Source organism: Lissotriton vulgaris, chromosome 2_2 (assembly GCF_964263255.1).
Source record: "Lissotriton vulgaris chromosome 2_2, aLisVul1.2, whole genome shotgun sequence".
In the NCBI taxonomy this organism is placed as follows: domain Eukaryota; kingdom Metazoa; phylum Chordata; class Amphibia; order Caudata; family Salamandridae; genus Lissotriton; species Lissotriton vulgaris.
Window position 1 is genome coordinate 192,231,105 of NC_141688.1, and position 21,186 is coordinate 192,252,290.

Sequence of the window (21,186 nt, forward strand, 5' to 3'; positions counted from 1 at the left end):
ATACGTGCTTGAGGTAAGATCACCCTGAGCACCCAATAAAATGAATAATGTTGTGAAGCACAGAGGTGGTCTGCTCATCTCCATGGGATGGCTTTGGCCCTTTTGAAGTTATCTTCTACAGATTTTATGATCTTGCAATACTAATTTCCCCAAATCACCACCTCAACACCCATAGGATGCACTGTCAAGTGACTGAACCAAACAGGAGGGAAAGGACACAATATTGAATACAACTCCTGATGATTTGTGGTCCATCCTTTTTAGGTCTTGCCTAGCGAAAGCAGCGCATGCGCTGCTTTGCCTTGGCTAGACTCCATTGTTGTGGGTTTGGTGCGCGAAGGGAGACAAAACATGTGCGCGCCCGGATAGGCGATGTGCACGTGTACGGCTCCCTTCACGCGTTCACTTTCCTAGTGCAAGCGCCCGGTCAAAACTGAGCCTGGCGCCCGCTTCAATCAACAAGAACGGCCGTGTTTTTCTTTTCCGCCCTCTTTCCCGTGGTCTGTTGTCTCGCAGCTTGTTTAACAAGCAATATGCACACAGACTCTAGCCCCCTTAAATACATCAAAACCACTGATGTAATAAAACGCCATTTTTGTCCAGGAAATTGTGCCATAATACCCAATGGCAATCGCCAACATGTACGACAAGTGAGCACGCCACCAACACAGAACAAAACCACCTCCTTCGGCTGCCCGCGATCGATTATGCGGCACTGTCTAGCAGCTCCTCACTTTTGCCAAGGCGACCGGGAAGCCAAATTAACGTGACACCAAGCGGTCCTCACCAACAACTGGTGAGTAACACAAAACGGAGTGCGACCCTCCCAAGAGTCCGCTCCCACCAGGAAGAATGGCACCGGTTCCCCCTGGCCGGCTTGCACGCCATATACTGCCATCGCACTCCCAGCGAGTCCACTCAAGCAGGACCACGCATACTGGGCAACACGAATAAGAGAGATACAAAAACAGAGCAGTAGAAGTCAAACGGGCATGTCCAGCAATATCCTGACCCCCTGGAGTCCGAGTTCACATACCTGCAATCCCGATCACACAGCACTCGGAGCAGTGCAGAAACAAACAAACATTTGCAATGTAATAGGTCTCGCATTCACAAGATTTTGGCTTTTTACATTGTAAATGACAATGCCTTTTATTTAGGAGTTTAAAAAACCTGCAATAATAAAAGGCAATAGGTCAAAGTTACGAAAATGCGAGACCTATTGCATTGCAAATGCTTGTTTGAATAGGTGGTTATCTAGAGGTGGTGGAGGGGGGACAGTGGATTACGGACTGTGGAAGGGCACGAAACCTGCTACTCTTGGATTACACAATGTGTGTATGTGTCTGATCACGAGACGTGGAGTGAACAGGACGATCCAGTGACCAGTGAAAATCCATCAATGTGGACTTGTACGAAAAGAAACCAGAAGTTTACTTGGAAATCAAATAAATGTGACCATGAAAACAGAAGAGCTGAGGAATAATGAAGGGTAAGCCAAGGGATGTGCTTATCCCAAGACCACGGGCACCATCTCCGGCTCAGTCATACTAAGATGGGGAGAGAATTTGACCCAGTACCGGCATTCACCCGGAAAGGAGGCTGAGCCCTGTTCCAAGGTACCACAGACAAAGCCCTCCTCGGTACACTGCACCTAGGTCCTTTGTTTCCACTGTCTTAGAAGGTGACAAGTGGATTTGTTTGAAGAGACCTAACCTTTATCCCTCAAGTCTAGTTCCGCTGAGAGGAGATTCCAGCCTGCAAATAGAACAGAGTAGTTGTGAGCAGGCAACCGATGTAGTTAAAGTAAGCCGCAAAATCGGTACTGATAAGACTAGAAAAATCAGAAAAACACCCTTCAATTAAGAAGTCCATGGGATTAAGAAAGAGGAAATAAAAAAGGCCTCTTCATACCCAAATCTTGGTTAGCCATAGAAAAATAAGACTTGGGATGAGGAACGCATATTATGGATAATGGCGCATGGGAGGACCATACATGCATCTTTGGCTTCAGTGCTGTAACGCTTTGACATATTTACAAATACTATCCACTGGGCGGCAGTCTTTCTCCACGTTTGAGACTGAGGATACCGGATGTTTCCTCCCCCCCCCCCCCCCCCCCCCCCCCCCCACCATAAAACAAAATAAGATGTCTGCATTCTAACTTAGCCACAACGATTCAAAAGTGTTTTAATGTAGATTGTGCACCTGTCAAAATTGTAATGGTGTTCTCCTTTGAAAATGAGTCTCAACTTTCTTTCACCAGAGGAGAGGTTAAGAACAGTCCAGTAACAATATTGTCTGTGAGAGAGAAATGAAGCTGAAACTTCTCTTCTTGTCATGATGACAACAAACACAATCTGAAATGTCAAACAATGGAGATTCACAGCATCTGATGCATATTTTCAGAGATGACCTTTTAGCCCCATTTGCAAAACCACATTACAACACAGCAATATATGTCATCAACACAAATTGTCTAAAACAAGTAAGGCATTACTTTGAGTCAGCACCAAAAAAATAGAATGTTTGATAAGGCGTGGACGCATAATGTTCAGGACTGTGGTTTGGGGAGGAGGCACAGCAGTGGGTAACAGATTTATTTTACACATTATGCATTCACTCCTGCAAAACATAAGGGCAGTTCTTTGTAAACTGCTGTTTTCTCTCCCGACAGGTACAAGTATTTCCTCTGAAATCTTGCATGTGCTTGTTAAAAGAACAAAACATGGCAGACCAGATTCTGGCTAGTACACAGCCAGAGAGCACCTATTGGTCAGTGCATTTAGCTGTGAGCTCAGGAAAGCCTCTTCTCTGCACACCAACTGGGTTGCAGCTGAGTCTCAATAAAGGATTTTTTAGCAAAAATGTAAATAATCCAAACTTTTTCCTTGCATACGGAGAGAATATTCGAGAAAAAGAGTACCAAATGCCAAATCACATTTTAGGATAAAATAACAAATTTAAAAACAATGTCGTATTTGCAGCACAGTGAAGCGGAATTCAACTTATTCATTGCAAATTGACCCGAAATTACGCATTTTAATAGCCAGCCCTAATACTCGGGTTAGTTTTCGATGTATTTTTTTACTTGATATCCCTATTCCACTAGCCTGATTTTTCAATCCTCACGAACAAGACAAGTAGTATAGCACCACACCAATGTGTATTTGAGGTTAGTCTGCGTGTGTCAAGTCCAGCAACCATTTTGGAGTTTGGTTAAAAACAGCGTAGATCAGCATTTCACATGCCTCCCCGCCACCCACATTGCATGCTAACTTTCTGGACAGTATGTGGCACACCACTGATTTTTTTCAGAACTCTCAAAGTGTTTTTTCCTTGTTACATATCTTCAGTGTTTTAGGCAAGGATACCTCCGGAAACTAAATATATAAAAGAAATAGTGCAGTTCATGTTATTGTAAAAAGAATATACCCACACGCGCACGCATACACACATTTGATCGCTGGGTTGCCTGCACCCACGTTCACGAGCAATTCAAATAAAGTGTCTGGTTCCTGTGGTACTCCTCGCTGGGACGCGCAACCAGCCCAGCATAGAGTTTAGCTCTTCAATGGCCCGTATTCAGTTCCGCTGGGGCGCCAGAAAGTTGAGGAACGGTTACAAAAAAAACAGGAAGAGGAGCAGCGGTCTTGTCAGTGCAAAGGTCACAACGTTGACTCCAAGGAAGAGTCCAAGATGTCGTCGTGGTGGCTGTTACTGTTGGAGTCGCTGTCGTAACTGTGCGGGCTTGAGTAGTTGGCAGCTTCTTGCAGGCGCATCAACATGTTCATCTAAGAGGGACAATGCGCATGACATGTTAAAACCACATCTTTCATTGACCCCCACACACAACACAAGTAATTTCAGAATACCTGCAAAACTAGAGGCTTACTATGTATATCTTGACCAGGAAGATAAGACTTAAATACCGCTCAACAATCTGCTGAGCTAAGATCAGGAGCCCTCTTGGAGAGAACTTTGACCACCTAAGACAATACAAATAATCCGGAATACCTCTACCCACACTAACTCCTTTTTATAAACACCCTGACCCGGATTAGACAATCTAGACATCTTTTCACAATCTGCTGACAAAAGTTCAAGAAGATCTCTTGGAGTTATCTTTGCCCACCTAAAATGATACTAATAATTCAGAATAATTACAGACACTAGTACCTTAATATATCAGAGGATGACCCGGAAGAGAAGATCACAATCTGCTGACCTAAGATCAACAGGATCTCTTGAAGTGGTCTTTGCCCACCCAACAACACAAAAAATTCCAAATAGCTACAGACACTAATTGGTTAGGTACTTTTGCTTATTTTTGGTTAGATCATTTACATGCGGACCCTTGAAGGCCCTAGGGTTGACGTGTTTTTAAAGTTGTATTACTACACTTTTTTTTCTAAATAGAAATGTGACTGCTGCTATATTTATCCTTTTAGAAAAAACTTTATGCGGCTCCTGTTTCACTCACCCAAATTGGTGATGGACTGTGCATGGGGACACTTTCCTTTTACTTGTTTTAAACTAATCTCATATCAGCAAATGCTGTCTCGCGTTTTTTAAAGTATTTCATTGAACTAATATTATGTTTGACAATGTAATCAAAATGTTTTGTGTTTTAACATGCTTTTAGGGTATAAAGAACAGATATAAGGTTGATAATGAACTGAACCTACAGGCACCAGCCTTTTATTATAGGTACCCGGAGCTGAAAGCCAAAATCTAGACATCTTTTCACAATCTGCTGACCTAGAATCAAGGGCTCCAAGAGTTGAGGGCCCTCGAATATGGAACAAAGTGAAGAAATGCGTGAAAGTACCACTTGCTCTTTAGAAAACGCCTGATAACTGCATTACTTAAGACAGTTTCAAAAGTAAATCAGGCCACTCCAACATCTTTTTTGTTACCTAAAATTAAGGCATTCACGTGGACATGAAAGCGGTAGGCTGCTTAACTGACTGGCCTCGTTTCTGCAAACATGGACCTGAATTTCATTTGCCAGTGGCATGAGACTACTTTCTGCGCTATATAAAACGCGGCTAAAAAGGCTCTGATTTTAATTGAGATTCTCATCATTGTGGAGGCCAGCGGCACACAAAACCTGTGAGATCCATCAACTTTGAAGGTGGACCAGGTACCACTCCATAAGGCAACTGAGACACATGCAGACATCAATCTGTTTGACATCAATTTTTTAATTTGAAATTAAAGAGCTTGGAATACACGTATTGAATCACAGCAACTCAATTTTTGTTTTCATTATTTAAAATGTGTCGGATGTTACCAACTGTTCTAATGCTTTGACGGAGCAGTATGCTCAGAGCACATTAGTCCTTCAGCAGCTCAGGTGCGCGTGCAGTCCCTTTGCCGGGGACTCTAATAAAACACAAAAAAAGGTAATGGGAGTATGTTTGCAATCAGTTTAACTACTGGCAATCGCTCTAGTTAGCCCACTATGCCGCCTCAGTTTGCACTCAGTCATATGCAAATCAGTCTTGATCTTGCTCCAATAGAAACAGACTAGGCCATGTGCTTCCTGAACCAGAAAACAAACTGTCCAAGACCGGCTCCACTATGATTGGAGCTCATGAATCATGTGGCACAGAGAGCATGGGACACACGTCTGGGTCCTATGTCCCCCAAGTTCAGCAGACCACACCCAGCAAGTTAATTCCGTCCCACTGCAATGCTTTGCAAACATACTGCACGTGCATTTCGTGACAATAAAGGAGACTCCATAAATGCGATTGTAGAACAGTGAAAGTTAAACAGGCTGATCTTACCTCAGGGATTTTTGACACCACTGAAGAAAAATATAGACTATCATATGTGTTTTTACCTTTAAGGCCAGCTAAAACGTTTCTAGATTTATGAAAACTTACCAGAGGATCCCCTTCTACGTCACTCGGAGGAGCCTGTTTGCTGGACGTTCCTTCGCGTGGCACAGAGTACCCATCAAAACCCACATCTTCGGGTCGCAGCTGCAGTAAAGGAGGCCACTCGTGCTGTTGCAGCGTGACAGACCATGGGTAAGTGTCCATCACCCACTTGGCAGGGTCTTCCCATGGTGCTCTCCTTCCGTATAACTTTGGGGAAAAAATTAAGATTAAATAATGCCATTTATCTGGTATCTTAAGACAAACCATAATCATATGATAACATACAAAGAGACACCACTGAGCTCAGATATATCAAACACATGTACAGCATATTGGAAGAAATCTGTAGTTTGTTTGCAGCCCAAGTCTAAGCAGAGGTGTTTAGGGCTTTTGGCAACGGGAGCATAAGTGGTAAATATTTCTCATTTTACCTCAATAAAGATCGCACAGTCTGAATCTAGAGGAGATTCACACTACAAAATTGAGTCCATAATTCATGATAAAAAAATAATAATCAACTGGACACGGTGAATGTTTTGCAGTGGATATACAAAAAAAGACATAGCTACGCAAAATCGTCTGTCAGCTTATCCACACTGTATTTTGCGTTGCAATTACGCACAGGGTGGTTGAATCACAACTTTTGTGGGTATTCACAATAATTCTTCATGGTCATTCCCCACTCTGAAATACACTTAAATACCATTCCAGATTTGGAAAGGGAGTGGTGCATCCCCATTTTTTATGGTTCATTATGCGGGTGAAGATTTCCATGGGGCATATAATGCAGCATGGTGAGAATTAAGAACGTTTTCTGAACTGTTGCACAAACACAATTTACTAACAAGGATTAGCCACTCTGCATTCGACATGTGTTAGGAGGAAGGAGTATGCCTGAAAACATACTACTTTGATGCAAACCCACTAGTAAACATGGAGTTTTGTGACTCCCCTTAAAGTAACTCACTTTGTAGCTGTAGCCCTACAGTAAGTTGAATCCTGACATTAAAAAAATGTTTTATGGACTAGACTAAAGCACAGCATGTGAATCCATAAAAGATTAACGCTGATTTGTTTTTTCATTAATTGGCCACAGCATCCAGGTGTCCAGTCTTACACATCATCATGTATTGCTGCATTCACTGTAAGTGGTCAATGTATTTTACACTCAATACTGGTTTCCATGGTGCTAAACTGAACATCTGAATTAATGTTCAGTCACATCGATCCGTATTAGACCTTCGTAAAAAGACATTCTAACCATTCATCTATTGTGCTCAGCTGCCCTTGCCTACTGTGTCATCCCCAATGTCCTCGAGTTAGGTTTCAGTGTAGAGTCTAAAGCTTCGGTGCCGGCGTTGGTACTGATGGCACCCGGTGCGATAACTTCATTCGACATCCCCCTCCTCACTACCACCCAGCAAAAATGCCCCTCAACTCGCCTTAGCCCCTCTCTCACATACATTTAATCTGTTTTAAAGCTATGGTAAAGGCTGGCTTCACTAATCACTCAGCCATTCACTTAAAATACAGATCTGTTCCTTGAAGCAGGCATATTAACCCTCTGCGCTACGGTGTGGTGAGTCAAGACTGGCACTCAACAAACATCCATCTCTCTCTCTAGCAGGAACATTAATCACAAGAATTCTCTTGACATTTTTATTGCTGCCTGTACACTGGACGCACAAGAACTCTGATGAAGGTGTTTTTATATGGTAGGTTATTTCTAAACACAGCGCCTTCCCTGCGGTCAGTGGGGAAACAGACTTTACAACAAGGTTTTAAAAATGTTGTGCCTTTAAAATGTATGCCTTAACCGCGCAGTTAAGGTGAATTCAGGGGTGGGGGGGGGCGAGGTTTGGGGGTGGAGTCTACCCCCACAAATATATTGTTTATACATAATTTATATATAGAGACGCTGTAATTGTGGACATTGCGTTGAATGGCAATTGTGCACCGGAGATATTAAATTTCTGTTTGGCAACCCGAGCATGTGTCAGACCTGGTTTCATGAAAGCAGGATTGGAGAATATATATATATATATATATATATATATATCCGTTTACGGGGGAACCTCCCGTAGTCTGGTGGCGCGTTTGCACTGGCTGAGCCCCGCCAGTCAATCAATTTCAATAATATCCAAGTTTAAACGCACGCTCAGAAGCAAGATGGTACACAGTGTCGCTTTATTGCTGTTACGCGTTTCGGAAGCTTTTGTGTGAGCAAGGGAGCAAAAGCTTCCGAAACGCGTTACAGCAATAAAGCGACACTGTGTACCATCTTGCTTCTGAGCGTGCGTTTAAACTTGGATATTATTGAAATAAATATATATATATATATATGCTCTAATTTTGTTGCAAACTTTTCATTAATTTGTGGAAATTGTTTGTTTATGTATCGATCATCTAACATATTATATTGCCAATTGATGTCGTTATTTTACCCTTACAACCTGTTTCTTTAGGTGTTTGGGCTTTTAATTTTATTTAACCCATCGCCCACTCCTGGCGCGTCATGTGACCAAGCCCCGTCCGCGGGGCGAAACGCGTCATGGAGGGCACTTGCTCTGCACTTTCCACTGCTAATTAAATGCACTGCAACAACTAACAACGTTGGTGTCTGGCTCATCTATTGCTTGTTGAAGATTAAGGAGTTGTTTCGAGGTCTGCGCTCGCCAAATACTGCGACCATAGCAGTTGGGAGTCTGCTGTTTTATATATATATATATATATATATATATATATATATATATATATATATATATATATATATATACATATATATATATATATATACATATATATATATATACACACACACACACACAACACACACTACGTGGTAAAGGCATATGTTGTAAAAGTATATGCATTGTAAAAAAATGCAGGGTAGAAAATGTGATGTAAAGGTATGCAAAGTATTTTCATGCGTTGTTCCGTCATATGACCCGGTCAGTGCCCCCCTTACAGGTAAACACCCAGTGCGACCATACCAGTCGCACCGCCCTAAAGCAGGCCCTGAGCGGACTTACACTGCGACTGCCTCACAATGGAATTGAAGGACTTGGCACTAGTCTTGCTGCCAGGTAAGGCACACCAGTTTCTGATTCAGTAAGAATCCGAATTCCAGCTGATGGATGGAGACAAGTACACAACGGTAACTCAACTTAGGGGAGCTTGGGAGAGGAAAAGGGTGCATTAGTAGGGAAGAAGTGACGATGGCTGGGGACTGGGGTAAGTCTGCCCTACAGCAGGAAGCAGAAGGTGGAAATTCTAGGTAAACTGTCAACCTTGAACTGTGGGTTGTAAACAGCAACAACTTTTCATTGAAGTATCCATGAATCCAAATGTGAGCTACAGCAGACGGCATGCAAGCCATCTAAGCTTTCTCGCTGAGGTTGGTTGTGTGGATGTTGCCAAAGCTGCTAATATTCAGTCTGAGAGAGCGGCAGTGACTCCATAACACACAACACCGCAGAGCTCTGTGGTGCTTAGTTAGTGAGATGAAGCTTTAATGACAGAACAGTCACATCCCAACTGAGGACTTGAACGGTAGTAACAAGGAAGCAGGTACTACCTCATTCGGTTTGCTGCATCCCACATTCTCAGCCCCTGGTATGATGCAGAGAACTAAACCGTAACGTATTTAAAGCCCTCCAAATACTTGCAAAGCCATTTGACCCTTCACATCCATATGAAGCCACCCATTCTTCGTAGGCCAGCCGCTCACCTGCAGTCCTTCGCGCACTGCCTCCAGAAGATATGGAATAACTGAGTAGTTCCACAAATCTGTAAACCAGACCCTGGAGCCATCCACCTCTATTGGGCAGGAGAGGAAGAGACGAGGGCCTACAAAAAAGAGAAAAACAAGTATTTGTATGAACCGGGTCACGCCATCAATCTTTAAGTGGAAGTTAACTAACTTCAACATAGTCTACTTGGAACATGAATGATGCTAGTGCTGATAATGCATTGCTCATTCCTGTTCTTCACATGAGCGAATAGATCAGCGAGTACGTTAACAAACAATTAATGCACTTGTCGAACTACATCAATACTTGCTGGAAGTTAGAAAAACACTGTTCCAATGCAACTTTAATTTATGAAAGAAAAACACCTATAAATTCACAGGAAAAGTGTCACATTCCTTTTCGAATCCACAAGTCTCAACACTGCATTTAACAGAACATATCCTCAATGTAAGTTGGTTTATTTGTTGAACTCGGGCTACACTCTGTCTGCTGGAGCACAAATGCGTATTACACTTGAAGGTGCGAAGCACTGACCTGTGCTAGCGGGTGTGTGCTAGTGGGTGTGTGCTAGTGGCAAAGTTGCTCTCAGAACTTGGAGAACAGAATTCTGATCCCAGTTACAGCTAGTAACCAAAACATTGCCAGACTCAAAATGCAGCGATATAATTGTAACTATATGTGCTAAGCAGATTGTCAACGTATGCAATGCTGTCATTGTTGGACCTCATTCATCTGATAGGGCACCTACAAAAACTTAAACATAACCATTCCAGGACCTATGATCTAATGCACTGACACAAGTGCTCTATAAATGAATACCATGGAAATTACACACCCTGCTCATCGTGGGTGTTGCAGGTAAGTGTGGATGACCCTATATTAGGTACTCTGAGCCAACAAGGCCATCTTACCACAAATTCACCAAAGAGGGTTTCAGATCATTACGGACACGTGGACGAAGACATGCAACAGGCTACACAGAAACATTGCCTTGATTTAAATCTATGAATTTCCAGATCTGAGTAGAACTGAAACCAAATTGATGAAAAACAAAGAAAGATCTGTAGAAACTGCAGAACAGGAGCTCGATTAGAAAAGCAAGTGCCTCCGCCCTGCACGCAGACACCGACCCAAAGCTCAGAAATCTCCCAGTTAATGTAAGTTTGCACCTTCCCAGTAAAGGAATCCAAACTTCCAGTGCACTGCAACACCATTCACCCTTTTACTCAGAACTAACTCGTTTCAAACTGCGCTGGTCAAGCTAAAAAGTTGTAGGTTATAAAAATCCTAACCATCCAAATGTGTTTTGATTACAGAAAGAATAATACAATATTTATGGAACGTTTCTAAAAGTTATGCTCTAGCGGTCTTCAAATATAACTTCTGAACTAAATTATTTCCTTTGCTGGTTATTTGCAGATTATAAAGTTTAGAGTGTACAGTTTTTTATTACCGGCACAGTTTCTTTCACAGGAACTAATGCCAGTAGTATACTTAGTAAATGGTGTATATTTAACAATACAACAGTGTTTGGGCAGACTTACCAATGGTAACATCTGAGGAGCTGTGGGCCTCCAGGAACCTGTTGAGATGCTGCCATACTTTGGGAATCCATTCGATGATTTTGATCAGCTCAGCATTTCGCGTTCTGCTTGTAATTTCCTTCTCAATGAGTTTTCTACGGAGGTAGCGGCCGAGGAAGCCCTTTACGGGTTCTGTGTGGTTGGCACACAGCACCCACCTGTAGGAGAAGCCACACCATTGCTCATCAATTCTGTATTATCAAAGATATAACTCTTTACTTTATCAGATGAGCAGAAACTCAGAACTAACACAGCGGGATCAGTTAAGAAATGGTCAGAACTACGCATCGCTAATTGAAGCCAAGTCCAGTGCAATGGGTTTTCACTATACATGCTGGTCGCAGGGGCAACCTAATGCTTCATGTTAGAGGTACATAAATTCTTAGAATTGCCGTAAGGTAGAAATGAATGAGAAACTTTCTGCATAACACCTTCATTAGGATCACAAATGTACTAACAAACTCATCTTCTGTCGCTTAGTTGAGTGAGATACATAATTGTTTCTTTATTGCAACACTTAGAATCACAAATATACACATTTGTATTTGTTATTTCATAAAATAGCATTGTTAATGGGATAGAACAGAGATAAAATAAGGCAATTTCGATTGTTGCAGAACATATTGCGATCACCAGAAACAGAGCATTTAGTTACTGCCATAAAGGCATCCACACACATGTGTAAAGCTTATGCATGTTTTATAAGCTCTTCTCTCTCTCTAGCCCAGTTTGTTATGGGTCACTTGATACTGGATGAAAACAGCATAATGCTCTCTTACCAGGTATCTCAGAAACATATGTCATACATAAGACGCTATTTCGTCCCAGCCTTGAGTGCGGATAATTATGAAACATGCACGAACAGCTGACTAGAACTCAAAAGTACTTCTAAGAGCGATGAAATACTTCCCCCTATTAGAACATTTATCAGCATCCACAATTTCCACCTGGGGCCCATATATTTACCAACAAAAATATTTGCCTGCAACAGTGACCAAGATGGGTGTGTCCAGCGTTGGAGTCCTTACCACGGGCCTGTGCTGTAGCACTACTGCTGGGAGTTCTAACCTCCTACCTTTTCATTCCAAGAATGAAAAATATTTTCTGTAATAATGTATTCGCAATAATGTACTACCACTGGTGTATTTGTAATAATGTACTGCCACTGGTGTATTTTTAATAATGTACTACCACTGGTGTATCTGTAATAATGTACTACCACGGATGTATTTGTAATGTACTACCACTGATGTATTTATAATAATGTACTGCCACAGGTATATTTGTAATTATGTACTACTACTGGAGCATTTGCCACGATGTTCTGCCACAGGTGTATTTGTAACAATGGACTACCACTGGTGTGTTTGTAATAATGTACTACCACTGGTGCATTTGTAATAATGTACTATTATTGGTGTATTTGTAATAATGTACTAGCACTGCTATATGTGTCATGTTGTACTGCCACTGGTGTATTTGTAATTGTGTACCACCAATGGTGTAGTTGTAATAATGTACCACTATTAGTGTATTTGTAATACTGTACTACCACTGGTGCATTTGTAATAATATAATAACACTGGTGTATTCGTAATGATGTACTACCACTGGTGCATTTGTAATGATGTACTACCACTGGTGCATTTGTAATGATGTACTACCACTGGTGCATTTGTAATGATGTACTACCACTGGTGCATTTGTAATGATGTACTACCACTGGTGCATTTGTAATGATGTACTATCACTGGTGCATTTGTAATGATGTACTACCACTGGTGCATTTGTAATGATGTACTACCACTGGTGCATTTGTAATGATGTACTACCACTGGTGCATTTGTAATGATGTACTACCACTGGTGCATTTGTAATGATGTACTACCACTGGTGCATTTGTAATGATGTACTACCACTGGTGCATTTGTAATGATGTACTACCACTGGTGCATTTCTAATACTGTGCTACCACTGGTGCATTTGTAATGATGTACTACCACTGGTGCATTTGTAATACTGTACTACCACTGGTGCATTTGTAATACTGTACTACCACTGGTGCATTTGTAAAGATGTACTACCACTGGTGCATTTGTAATGATGTACTACCACTGGTGCATTTGTAATGATGTACTACCACTGGTGCATTTGTAATGATGTACTACCACTGGTACATTTGTAATGATGTACTACCACTGGTGCATTTGTAATGATGTAATACCACTGGTGCATTGGTAATAATATAATAACACTGGTGTATTCGTAATGATGTACTACCACCAGTGCATTTGTTATAATGAACTATCACTTTTGAACTGAAATCAAGTTACCACATGTAACCCTGTGCTTTACTTAAAAGAAATAACTCAAAACCTCCGAATTTGATTAAAGCTTACAGTCAAATAAAATAACTTGGCCCTAGGAAACATAATTTCAGTATTAGTATAAATGATCAATACCGGTGTTATCAGCATATCAGACGGGATGCACATGAACACGCAAAATACAGCATCAACTTTTTTTTTTTTATTACGTAGCATTATCAGGAAATGTGCTGAGTTTTTTAATGTATTATTGGGGAGCACATACCTGAAATTGTGATGAAGTTGAAGGTTAGGTGTTGAGGACGTGGCTTGATTCATCGTACCGATAATATAGGGGCTGTGGGGAACAGAAACGTCATTTCTATTGAACAATTTAAAATGAAATCAGAAATTAACCTCCATCACTAGATTGTGTGTTTCACCTTGATCTTTGGCTTCTATCTTTTACCCCCCCCCCCCCCCCCCCCCCAAAGTCTTTCCACCGTTTTATCTACTTTAGTAAAACTTGCGTGTTACCTTTATCTCTAGCTTCACCTCCCCTGGTCTTTCGGAATTCAACTATGCAATACTAGGGGTTTGTCACTGTAGGATCACTGATTTTATAACCATCTTTTAAGCATTTGTGTAATAGCAGGTGAACATGGAAATCTTCTAACCAAGGGGCAGACTGTGAAATAGTAGAGTGGCCTCTAAATAAAGGACAACATCATCGGTATCTGTCTAGAAGACAACAGGGATTTTGGGCAGGTAGCCTTTTTATATCCGCATCACTTGAAATACGTCCAGATGGCTCATCGGGTTTAGCAATGCGTCATTATGAATGCATCACTGCAGATGTGCCTTATTTACATGGATGTATCCTCCTGGCATCACTCCTTCTCACACTGGAGTGGGTACACACACATATATAACCACCCAGTCCCGTTTTGCACTGTAGATTAGCTCCGGTCGCCTTTGCCTTCAAAAGGACACTCAGCATAAATCTATGCTTGATTTTGGGCAGCGCACTGACCCTCCCACTATCAACATGCACTATGGATAGCTGGTGTTACCATTACAGGCTGCCTCGAAAAATGTACTGTTGCCCCAAAATCACTGCAATATTGCAAGAAAGGATAAAAGAGATGGCTTGTTTGGCCTGTTAAGTTATTTACAGATACTATTTATGTACTTTAACTATATATACGAGTTCATTTTCAATCGTTTTTATGAACGTTAAAAACAATAACTTTTTTTTTAAGCAAAAATCAAAAGGAAGTTTATCTTTTTCAAGACCTGACCATGAGAGGGAGAAAAACATTGATATATCAATGCCCATCAGTTATATGTGTCAGAGAAGCATAGAAATATTCAAAGCAGGCCAGTTTTTGGACTACCCTTAATACTCTCAAAATGTGTTACACGTTAAGATCTCGTTCTGAAGCTTGGATCTAAGTAAGAAAACATGTTCCCCGAGTCGGTTAATGCTTGGATCCCGCACGAAGCCGTTCCAAGCAAACACCATCTTTTTGTTAATGAAGAATAAGATCCTCCGACTTGCTCACAAGAATAATTTTACCACTCCCTCAGATGGAATATGCATGTCTCGTACTCTCTCAGTTCTTCTGCTATACAAATATCTTAAGCAACTCTTACGGACTATACTACCCTTTCCTAGCATCTCTGTAGTTCTTCTCTGGAATCTCTAACCTGGTACTGTACTTCTGGAGATTAAGCCCTAAGAACATGGACAAGATACTCTACAGGAAGAGCCAAAACAACTTCCTTCCTTTTTCTACTCGTTAAGCCACTCCTGAAGCATTCCAATATATCTAAAATCTTGGTAATTCTTAATTCTCGATTCAAATTTGCTATATCAGTAATCCCAATACAACAATGTGGGTTTCTACATTTTGTTTTACTGTGTTGGCTACGATTTCCATTGCAATCTATTTTATTGTCATTCTGAGAAACTATAGTTGTCTTCAACGTACAATTCTTATGTACATGCGTGCAGTTCATATTTCACCGATACCCGTTTGATATGCATAGCGCAAAACATTCAGATGTTTTGAAAAGATATAAAACAAGTAAAAATAAAACTACAATTTTTATATTTTACTAAATAAAGAAAAAGTCATTAATTAAAAATAATTGCAACACATTCAAAGAAAAATCTTGCAAAATTATTATGTATTTAGCAGCATAACAAAATGGTAGGAAAGTAACATTTGGACACATCTGTATAGAATATGGCCTTAAATGAATCTTTACCATTTGTGATATTTGCAGCTCAAAAGCCCATTGAAAATCTCCCCTAAAGAGCTGATATGATGTAAATTGTCGAGAATGATGATGAGCGGCATATCTACGACATTATGTTCACTGTTGCACTGATCAGCAAGGTTGGATAGGTACTGGCGTAGCTCCTGGAAAACAAAGACATGCATGTATTAAAACACACTGATTTAGCAAAACCCAAAATCTGGCCTGTTCAGATTAAGATCTTTTAAGGTTGTGTAGATTGTTTGATTAGTAAGGACACAGACACCAAAATGATGAAACAGAAAAATCCACCAAATGTTGTCCCCCCTGTGGAAGGTCAAGCAACCCTCAGTACCTTGGAAATGTTTCATCGTTTTGGAGCGGGATCAAAAAGGCTCTGATTGTTACAGACTATTAGGAGTCAACAGAACTTTTGAAAAACTGAGGAACTGTGGTTGCTGCGTTTTGCTACGGGCACCAGGTATGAAGACGCCTTCTTTATTTTATTTATTTATTTCCAAGGTTTTATATAGCGCTACTGGACCCGGGGGTATCAGAGCGCTTTACAAGATAGGTGAACAATTACAATAAAGTAAAACAATGTGCATTAAAACATGAATTGCATAAAATAGGGTAATAGAATGTGCTGGGTGTTTAAGGGTGATGGAGATCAATAGGGTGTGGGGGTGTCGAAGTTCAGAGGGAGAAGGGAGAGAAGAAAAGGGGAGAGGCAGAATGAGATGCGGGGAAGGGGTTGAGGAGGAGGCGAGAATCAGGGAGCAAGGAGTGTAGAGAGTCAGACATCAGTGCGGTTAGGTTCCCCAATATTTGTTGTGAAGGAGTATTTTCAGTCTTTTTTTGAAGAGAGGGTAGGAGGGGTTGCATCGAAGATTTTTGGGGAGAGAGTTCCAGATCGTGGGGGCGTTCCCAGAAAAAGCACGCGATTGGTTTTTTTTGTGCTTGAGTCTGGAAGGGATTAGGACATGGGAGTTGGTGCTCCTAAGGGACCTGGAGCATCCAGCTTTTTGCAGTTTCTCAGCCAGGTAGGAGGGGGTGCTTAGGTGAAGGGCTTTGTGCGTGATACATGCAATCTTGTAGGTGGATCTACCTTCTATTGGGAGCCAATTGAGGTTTTTTAGGACTGGAGAGATGTGGTCGAATTTTTTTACAATCGGAGATAAGTCTGGCGGCAAGTTTGAGGACAGATTTGAGCGGTGCTAGGTGGGCTTTAGGGGTGCCAGCGAGTGTGGCGTTACCATAGTCAATACGAGAAAGGACAAGCGATTGAACAACAGTTTTAAAGTCGTCTGCTGGTATGAAAAGTTTGAGTTTTTTGAGGTGGTGGAGGGTGAAGAGGGCACCTTTGGCGGCATTTTTGATGTGTGGTATGAGATTCATGTTATAGTCAATGCTGATGCCTAGGGATTTGACAGTATTCGAGGGGGGGGGGCAGTTGAGAGCTGTAATATCCTTGATCCAGAGGTGAATGAGGAGGGAGTTGTTTTTAGGAGTAAAAAGGATGATTTCAGTTTTTTGGGGGTTTAGTTTGAGATGATTAAGATGGAACCAGGCTCGGATTTTAATCAGGGTCTCGTTGAGGTGAAGGATGTCATTGTGAGATGTAATCCAGTAGTATAGCTGGGTGTCATCCGCATAGAGGTGGTAGCATATTTTGCTTGTTTAAGGATGAGGGTGAGAGGTTCCATGAATGGGTTAAATAAAATAGGGGAGAGGATGGAGCCTTGTAGAACACCAAGTGAGACAGGATGGGGTTTGGAGAGGCAGTGGCTGAGCTTAATTTGTTGGGATCTATTTTGAAGGAATGAGGAGAACCGTTTGAGTACGGTGCCCGAGACCGAAGCGAACTTCGAAGGTGTTAAGGAGGGTGGGATGATGGACAGTATCATAGGCAGCCGAGAGGTCAAGGAGGATTAATAGAGAGGAATCACCTTTGTCTAAGGAGCGATGGATGTCATCTGTAATATTGAGCATGGCCGTTTCAGTACTGTATCCTTTTCTGAAACCAGATTGGAATATGTCTAAGAGAATGAGGTGATATGGTTATCTAATTGGGTCAGGACACATTTTTCCAGAGCTTTTGAGAGGAAAGGTAGGTTAGAGACGGGACGTAGGTTGTTAAGATCGTTATGGTCAGCGGAGGTGTTTTTGACGATGGATGCCAGATACTCTTTTCAGACATAAATTAGCGTAAACTATTCCTATGATGTATCTTTCCCTTCAGCGATTCACATCGGACTACCATACAAAACAGGCCTTGATCTCATACTGCTTAGAGAAGATCAATGCGCTTTACTATGATATTCGGATGACCAATATGAAAGGAAAATATTTATTGTACGATTTCTAGACAGAAAATCATCTGTGATGCAGCATTCCAACACACAATCCGATAGAAATGATCAACTAAGAACCTTTTTTCAAGTCATTTGAAGCCATTCACCAAGAATATGACAATATCCATAAACAGGGACCACATACTCTCTGTCCAATGATCATTTCAATTGGTGTACACTACATGGAGCTAATATTCGTATAGTCCACTTAGGGCATTTGTTTTCCATTTCATATTGGTGATTTGCACGGTGTTATTAAGAATGGCGATAAACCTGTTCATCAAACAGAGAATCGCCATCAATGGTCTGATAATAATAGAACAGAGGTTACATGGACATACTGTGGACATAAACGTTTCTAGGCATTTTGAAGATACAACTTTATGAGATAGACCTGGGCCAAACACGTGATGCAACACTAGTTGTCCAAGAAATGCGTGGACAAGCGATCCTCTACATGTTATTTCAGGATCTTGAAATGGACAGAAAGATATTATATACATGTTATTTCATAACCATGAAAACATTTACTTAATTTCTCACGACCTTGAAACTCAATTTAATCAGATCAACTACAATATCTTTCCATGACCTTCAAAAGCATGGAAAAAGAGAACATATATTACCTACATATTACTTGATGACCTTGAAATACACAGAGTGGAGAGGACTTACAAATTATTGTTATTTCAGGACCTCAAATGCACAGAAAGGTGGTTATCTATTGTTCAAGGACTGTAAAGTCTGAAACGGAATAGGTCACCAATTGGTCGACTAGAGCTCTTCAATTTTTAGACTAGATTGTTAAAATTCAAGTATGCCTCTCTCTTTGCCAATAACTGACGTAGACTTTCCCGGGTACACTGCAGACTGATAACATATTTATGGCAAAGTCTTTTTGAGCCTGAGATTAGCATTTTTTCTAAATTATCTATGCATTCTGGCATCACGGTCTACAAAGATTAAGGGCAAATACCACTTATATGTCCGCTTTCCCAAAAAGTAAGGGTGATTCATTCTTCTCCCCATTTAATGTGTCTAGTTGATGGCTTACATCGCTTTTGCTACACATGTATTATCCACGCTCCAAGTCAGTGCGAAGTAATTTTTTTTTTTCCTCTGACAGACATGCATTTATTTTCGAAGCATATACAAAACCTATAATCCTACAAACACAGAAATGTTCTCCTCTTTCATGAAGCTTGTGGCCCAGGGTCTCTGGGGGATGGACCATGATGTCCTTTCTCACTGCGAACTGACCGACACTGAACTCATCCTGCTTCAGTCCTCCATGATGGTGCTCAGAAAACTGCTGCTTGGTAGAGTGAGAGCTCTCAAGAAACAACAAAATAAATATACCAATAAAAGAAAACTTTTTTGTCTTACCTTGCTAGATTTATGGTCCACATTAAAGGTAGCAATGGCACCATCGGCCAGTTCCCTCCCTTCCTTCACCACCATATATTCGGATAATCGATTTGCCAGGTATGTTTTTCCTGTGCCGCTCGGCCCCGACAAAATTATCCGCCTGTGCTCGGTCAGGAGAGAGACGTATCGCTGCAGTATCGGTTTTGGGATAAGAGTCTCAAACACAAGCGAATCCAAACTGTTTTCAGCAAGCCCTGCACGGAAAAGAAAATGAAACATTAGTAACCAAGATATAGTACTATCGAACAATTCTATGAGACAGAGAAACACTTCCATTTACTAAATATGAACTGTTGGGGGAGGGGGAAGAACTAGAGTTTGTCCTAGTTTACTTAGGAGTCGCAAGCCCCCCTCAGCCAGAATGATGCTCTTACAAAAGACACATACTTTCAAAATAATTCACTTACTTCCCAAGACTTAATTTACAGCAACTGGTTTATTAGAAGCACTGGTTGTATACTTTAAGTAATAGCTCACTTTTTAAATAAATGAAATTCCCCACAGCTTAGCAATCCGCAGGCGTCAGAGAAATGGGTCGTATACAAGATTAAGAATGACTTCTAAGTTTACAACCCAGAGTTGAAAAAAACAAGAACGATAACAACATATCAAGACCCAACTATACACGCCTTAATTAGAAAGCTCCAGCTTTTTTCGTGCAAAGGTCCAATTTTTTTTTTATCCTGCCACCTCATCTCAGAAAAGAGAACCCCAAACTGGACGTGGGCAATCTTGAAGCTTGTAGAGTCAAAAAAATTCTTATCTTGAGCGAAGTGAGAACTGAAGACAGCAGATGGGACCTTTTAATGATCATGCTATTAATCTAACAATCATGTATTATTAACAGACAGTCCTAGCCTAAAGACATCCTTTGGCAAAAATCTAATTTACTCCACATGCAGAACTGGTTAACAGAAAGACAAACGTTTAGGAGACAAAGTCCCTCACCTCACTACATTCGGTAAAAAGGAAACCTAAAGCAGAGCAGCCACAATGTGTTTTAGGTTACTGCAGTGAGCTAGTGACCATCCTGCAGAAATTAGCTGACTTGTGAGGTGTCACCCAAAGCTAGGCTGCTCGTATTACCTGTATACTCAGAATCTACTGCATCCATCACTACAATCAGCCCTGAATAACCACCATGGTATCAAGACACATACCTGCCATCTGTTTCCAAAACCACAGAGTCCACGATTTGAGGCTGGCACTACAGTTACACTGGACCGCAAATGCAGAACCACTTCCCACTGGACCTAGAATCCATTATCAGACTAACATTCCTTCAAAAGACCTTCAACATTTGTTTACACCCTGATGTCAATTCCTCAAGCTTACAGCTTCTTACGAGCAATAAAGATGAAACTCTGCTGCATTGACTGCAGTGACTTCTCTCCTACCTCTCAGACATGTTATCGTCTTTGCTTGTTCACAGTGCGGAGATGCTACTCACAGGGCCTTGCAGTGCAACAGAAACAAGTGCATAAGATAACTCCTACACTTAGCCATATTCGGTGCTGAATGAAAAGACACATTACACTGTTACTTAATCTATTTCAAAATCTGAGGTACATCGGTTCTCCAGAAGGAGGGGCTTTAACTTACCGTGA

At 41.2% G+C, this 21,186-nt stretch overlaps 1 protein-coding gene across 10 annotated transcripts in view; it reads right to left on the minus strand.

Annotated features, from left to right (window-relative positions):
* Positions 1-2,167: 2,167 nt before the first annotated feature.
* Positions 2,168-21,186, minus strand: part of NAV2 (neuron navigator 2) — a 669,134-nt gene continuing 650,115 nt past the window's right edge. For all 10 annotated transcript variants that reach the window (XM_086959512.1, XM_086959519.1, XM_086959517.1 and 7 more), the window contains 7 exons: positions 19,538-19,773; positions 15,807-15,961; positions 13,819-13,890; positions 11,188-11,384; positions 9,622-9,740; positions 5,895-6,098; positions 2,168-3,794 (listed from right to left, as the gene is read on the minus strand). In XM_086959512.1, coding sequence (XP_086815638.1) covers positions 3,669-3,794; positions 5,895-6,098; positions 9,622-9,740; positions 11,188-11,384; positions 13,819-13,890; positions 15,807-15,961; positions 19,538-19,773 — 1,109 coding nt within the window. In that variant the 3' untranslated portion in view covers positions 2,168-3,668. The remainder of the gene's footprint in view (positions 3,795-5,894; positions 6,099-9,621; positions 9,741-11,187; positions 11,385-13,818; positions 13,891-15,806; positions 15,962-19,537; positions 19,774-21,186) is intronic.